At 30.0% G+C, this 6,000-nt stretch overlaps 1 protein-coding gene across 1 annotated transcript in view; it reads left to right on the top strand.

Annotated features, from left to right (window-relative positions):
• LOC127712630 (N-lysine methyltransferase KMT5A-A-like) overlaps positions 1-2,962 on the top strand; it is a 40,827-nt gene extending 37,865 nt beyond the window's left edge. The window contains exon 8 of the mRNA XM_052219191.1: positions 1,904-2,962. Within this exon, the coding sequence (XP_052075151.1) occupies positions 1,904-2,117 (214 nt within the window). The 3' untranslated portion in view covers positions 2,118-2,962. The remainder of the gene's footprint in view (positions 1-1,903) is intronic.
• Positions 2,963-6,000: the final 3,038 nt, after the last annotated feature.

Genomic DNA, 6,000 nt, shown 5'->3' on the forward strand with positions numbered 1-6,000 from the left:
AAAGGGTGCCCTTAAATTGTAGCCCATTGCGCTAATAGTGCCCTCTCAGAAAAAATGATCCTGCCCTTTTCAAAAGCTGCAGGAAACACTATGACAACATAGTGTGAACAAAACAAACAGACATAATAGGTGAAAATGTCAAAAATTGGGGTACAGCTGTCAACATTGTTATAATCTCAATCACTAAATAATCTCAATCACTATAAAAACAAACAAGTATGTCAACAAAGCAAAACAAAATGGCATGTAGACACTATATAGACAAACCACATAAGCAAAAATGAAAGACGAATACAATAAATGACCATAGCACAATAACACAATGGCAGGATGTATTAATACTGAGCCATGCCAAAAGGATATTACCAAAAAATGAACTTAACAGTAAAGGTAAAAAATATACAAAGACAAATAAAAAGAACACTATAACACGTAAGATAGATGATAAAAACAGTGATTAGCTGTAAATTTGGAAATTAATTTATGCATTTGTTCATCAAAATAATCAAAAGTGGTCAGAAAATTGAAAATTATACAACCAATGAATAATCCTTTATTGAAATATTCATCCAAAGTAGAATAACTTCGAATAAATTATTGCCTTGCACATTTTCATGCCCCCGCAGTAGGCAACAGGGGCAATAAGTGTTACCCTTGGCTGTCCTTCCGTCCTTATGTCCGTCTGTCTCATTTTCGTTTCTGCACTCTAAATTAAGTTTGCCTCATGCGAAGTTTATGAAACTCATACACAATGCTAAGAACCAAAACAAGCAGAGTTCTAACTTAGACAGTGAGTCACTTACCTTTCTAGAGTTATGCCCCTTTATAACTTGGAAAATTGCAAATTTTTTCGTTTCCACAATATAACAAGTTTGTCTCATCCAAATTGTATGAAACTCAATAACTTAAGTTTGTCTCATCCAAGTTTTAAGAAACTGATACAAATTGCTAAGAAACACAACACACAGACGGAGTTCGAATTTGGGCTGTGAGTCATTACAGTTCTAGAGTTATGCCCCTTTATAACTTGGAAAACTGAAAAATTTTGGTTTCCACACTCCTTCTTAAGTTTGTCTCATCCAAATTTTATGAAACTCATACACAATGCTAAGAACCACAACGCGCAGACAGAGTTTGAATTTGGGTTGTGAGTCATTTACCGTTCTGGTGTTATGCCCATTTTTAACTTGGAAAATTGCAAAGCTTGAGTGGGGGCATTCGTCTCCTCAGACACATTCTTCTTTTATTTATTTATCACATAGGCTTTGAATAATTACAATGTTAATTGCCAGGTTGATATGTATTAAATGTCTTCTCTCCCCAGTCCTGCACAGTGTTTTTTCCAGTGCTTTTAGAATCATTGTAATGTGACGCTTTGATTTCTTAAAACAAGGTTGTATTTCAATATTTAGCATTTACCAGTATGAAATTTATGCAGAGAATGCTGCTGTGTTTTAATATATGATAAAGCACTGTTTATAAAAAGCTTTCAGTAGCTCCATTGAAACTGAGACTTAAAAACTGGTATTTGCGATTTCTTCATTAGGGGTTGTAGTAGAAAGAGCAATGACTTGCTGGCTTGAGTCATAATTATGTGTACTAGCAGAAGAAATGTTGACTTTTTTGTTTGTTTAATAGCAATCATATTTTAGTAGAGTAGAAGTTGGAAATATTTTTATCTCATTACCATGTTGATATCCTAAATTGAAGAAATATTTGCTGATCAATGTTTTGTGTCCACTAATCAATCAAGCATTTTGTTTACTAAATACCTGCCAAGACATACCTACATTTGCAATTTTTGCTTTGTCTTTTCTGTAATTGAACCATTGCTCATTTGATTGTTAATGACAAATACAAAACAACAATATAAATTTAATGCAGCATTTTTATTTTACCTTAGTGTGGACGCAACTGCAGAGAGTGGCCGACTTGGTCGTCTCATCAACCACAGTAGAACCAAAAACAACTGCCACATGAAATTAACAGAAATAAATGACCGACCTTACCTCATGCTCATGGCCTCAAGAGATATTTCCACTGGTGAAGAACTTTTATATGACTATGGAGACAGAAACAAAGAATCTCTGTCGTCACATCCTTGGTTAAAGTCATGATGGTTGGTTGTTGTTAGCTTTTATTGTTTTAAATTACCATGGTTACTGCGTATTGAATTGTTACTTTTAAAACAGGTGTTCATTGACATTTTGAATTTGACTGATTGTGTTGAATGCATGATTTTAAACAAACTCTATGTGTCTTGTGTATGAATGTAGTTTTAGAGTTTTTAAAAGAAGTTCAGGTATATTTGTGGTTGTTGTTTGCATAAGTATTTATTTTTGTAGCTGTTGCAATTAAATATTAATAGATATGGACGGAAAATGTTCAAAGAGTTGTTTAAAAAGCTAGTTTTTTTTAGCTACCTTGTATAAAATTATTTTGGAAGTCTAATGAATTTGTGAAAAATCATGTTTTAGAAAATTCTTGTAATATTGTTCTATGATCATGATAAAAAAAGTATGATTAAGGTTCCACTAAAGTCAAAATATAGGATACTTCATAACGCCTAAACTTTGCCTGTATTTTTCAACCTATAATGAGTAAAATCCTAAACTATGAAAACATATGTTCATTTAAATATCATGTATCTAGGTGAACAAATATCGAAGTTACAATACAGAAATTGGACAAATATGCCATTAAAACATATGTATGTGACAAATCAACATGAGCTTGCCCTGCATTAAATGTGACATTATTCATCCATACCAATTTTAAGCAAATTAAGTCGTCTCGCAGGCCTCCAGATTTTTTTGAAAATTTAGTGTTCACCCCAAGAACCAGTTTGGCCACAACATAACAATTTCAAGTTTATTTACAATTTACACAGTGTGTATATGTTAAGTATGTTTAAATGAACATATGTTCTCAAAGTGTAAGACTTTATTCATTATAGGTTGAAAAATACAGGCAAAGTTTAGATGTTTATGAAGTGTCCTATATTTTGACTTTAGTGGAACCTTACATTCACAGTATCTGAGTTAGTTATATATTTATATATATGCATTGTTCATTAATTTTAATAAAAAAAATTGTTTGAAATCAATAATAACTTCTAATTAGTTTTGGAATGTTTTATACATCGATGTCATAAGATCTTTTAGTTTTGTCATTAAATATTAAATATAAGACATTTATTTTGTATAGTCAGAGAAATTGATTAAACAAATCCTGGTTTGAGATGCTACTCTAAGTTTTGTGAAAAAGATTTAAATTGTGATGTCAAATTATTGATAGTCTGTTCAATTAATTCAAATTTTGTGTAAAATCTTGGTGATTTAGACTTGGTGTAGACATAAAACTATAGCTGAGAATCACATGTTGACTTTAAGAATTCTTGTAAGGTTTTAATGTTTGCCTAAGTGTCTCAATATTTCTTAGTAAAACTTAGATCCTAATTTGTCAAAAGATATTTTGTGAACAGAGCTCCAGCTTTTTTCCAATATCTTCCTATGTGAGATTTTACTGGTTATATTATAATTTCTTAAATATATTTAATGCAGTTTAAATATGCATTTTTATCAATTAATATTTAATGAAATGCTTTTGATGCATTTAAATTGTGGAATCATGTCTCAATGTCTAGAAGTTATGTGTTTTTTGTATTTTCAATTCTGATGTACTGTGTATGTTTATTGGATTAATATCAGAATACAATTTTATGTGTCTAGAAATGAATATAGAGGATTAAAATATCTCTTGTATTAGATTTGTATAAGTTGTGAATAGTTTTCGTAATTGTGTTATTTACATAAAGTTGAAGACACAAATGAACTTTTACATGTCAACATTTAAACAGGTATTGAATTTTCCATGTTTACTTTAATATGTAAATCCAGTCAAATATCTTTTGTTTAAGATAAAAAGAGTATATGAAAAAAGGTGGTGTCAATGTGAAACTAAAATGATGCATCCTTAAAATGTAATTTATGATATTATTTTCACCTCGTTGAAATTCTCAGACAACATATTTCCTAATGAGAAAAAAATAAATAAACATTCTGATTTCTATATTTGAATTTCACTTTTCATCTATTTTTAGGGTTTATGTTAAGTTCTGTAAACAAAGATAACTTATAAAAAAAATTGCTTGTGATGAATTATTTGGCACTTTTGATTCAATAAAGGGTTTTGACATGATGTTGGATATTTATGGATAATTAATTGGAAAATTGTTTGTGAAATTCATAGTTTACTACTACCAGAGTTCAAAGTAATGGCAGTCCAAATTTTGACCTTTAAATTGTATATTTAAATGCAAACAGTGTGGACCTTCAATATATGAAAGGTATTTTTAACACCTGACCTTTCATGTTCCAAGATAGGACTTTCTATTTGTACTTTCCAAAAGTTCTGGGCTTTTTAACCATGAAATTATTTTTTAACACCTAAGTTTATTCAAACACATAGTTTTTTTATTTCTTTTGATTTACACATTGTAAATATAACAATGCCCCACACATGAATTTGACAAAATAATAAGTGAAAAAGTTCACTTTATATCTGATTTATTAGACTCTTAAGTGAAAATTATTTTAAATGTAGTAATGAAATATAACAACTTATTACAAAATGTTGAAATGATCAGATTTTCGTAACTTTTTTTTTGCATTTCATGAAATTAAGCTGCCAGATCATGTTTTTAATGTTTCATAATTTAAAAAAAACACCTTAGAAACTAAAGAAATATCCTTAAATAGGTTATTGCACTGTAGATATAAAAAATACATAACTGTAACTATGGTCTTTCGCAATCTTATTTTGACCAGCATGCATGTATGCAGTTTAAATTTTATGGAGGAATGTTAAATCCATATTGATCTTTTATTGCTAATGTATATTTTTGTTTACAATGTACATCTCCATTGTTACATTAAACATTTCAAGACTCCCATTTCTCTGTTAATGTTAAAACAATGATAATTTTTTTGTATTGAATGTAATGAACTGAATGCAGCATAACAGCCTAATAAAATAGGTAAATGATATTTGTTTATGTATTAGATCACCTAGTCCTTTACACAGACACTAGATTTGTTGTTTGCCTTTGACAACTGTTACTCTTATTGAGACGTATGTATTCTAATGTAGGTGGAAAGCAACAGGATTCATTATTTGTATTAGTTTTGTATTTCTGAAGTAAAAATAGGGAGATAACCATTCTGGTATACAGATGTCTTATGGTCTGTTGAACTATATTTGGTATATAAATCATTGTGAGATTAATATGTTTATTAAAGAATGCCTGATGTTAACCTCATTCCAAGGGGTAATTAGTCAACTATATGAATACTTTATAGTAAAAGCAATAGATGGACTGTATTTGTTAGTGAGTCAACATCAATGTCTGGAATTACCTGACCTTGACCTATATTTTTTGTTTCTTCATGGATTACCATTAGTTTTTGTCTTGTCTTGAGGAAGTCGATATAGGAAACTTTAAGTGTATGGTTACCAGCATCGTTGTTGAAGGCCGTATAGTGACCTATAGTTGTTAATTTCTGTGTCATTTAATCTCTGGTGGAGAGTTGTCTTATTGGCAATCATACCACATCTTCTTATTTTTGATTCAGCCATGCTGGATCTAAGTGACCACTCCAGATTTGGAGATGGTGCAAAATTCTAGGTTGAAGACATGTCATGAAAATAATTATGTGTTTCTATGACTTGCAGAAACTTAGACATCATTTTAATGATCAACTGCCAACCTTTAATATGTTATTTGTCCTTAAATTAAGAAAAGGTTGGGCGAACAACTTCTTTATTTTAGATATACACTTGCATATAGTCCCTTTGTAAAAAAAATTTATATAAAATTGTCACTTATTAATTAATTCGGAAAATGTGATTTATCAAAGAGGTAGGGCCATTTTCCCGTGAGTTTTTTTCATTTAATTAGCTAGGTAAATCATGTTTTTAAATAGCCCGATAGATGCTAAT

This window comes from Mytilus californianus, unplaced genomic scaffold (genome assembly GCF_021869535.1).
Source record: "Mytilus californianus isolate M0D057914Y unplaced genomic scaffold, xbMytCali1.0.p SCAF_8, whole genome shotgun sequence".
NCBI lineage: Eukaryota > Metazoa > Mollusca > Bivalvia > Mytilida > Mytilidae > Mytilus > Mytilus californianus.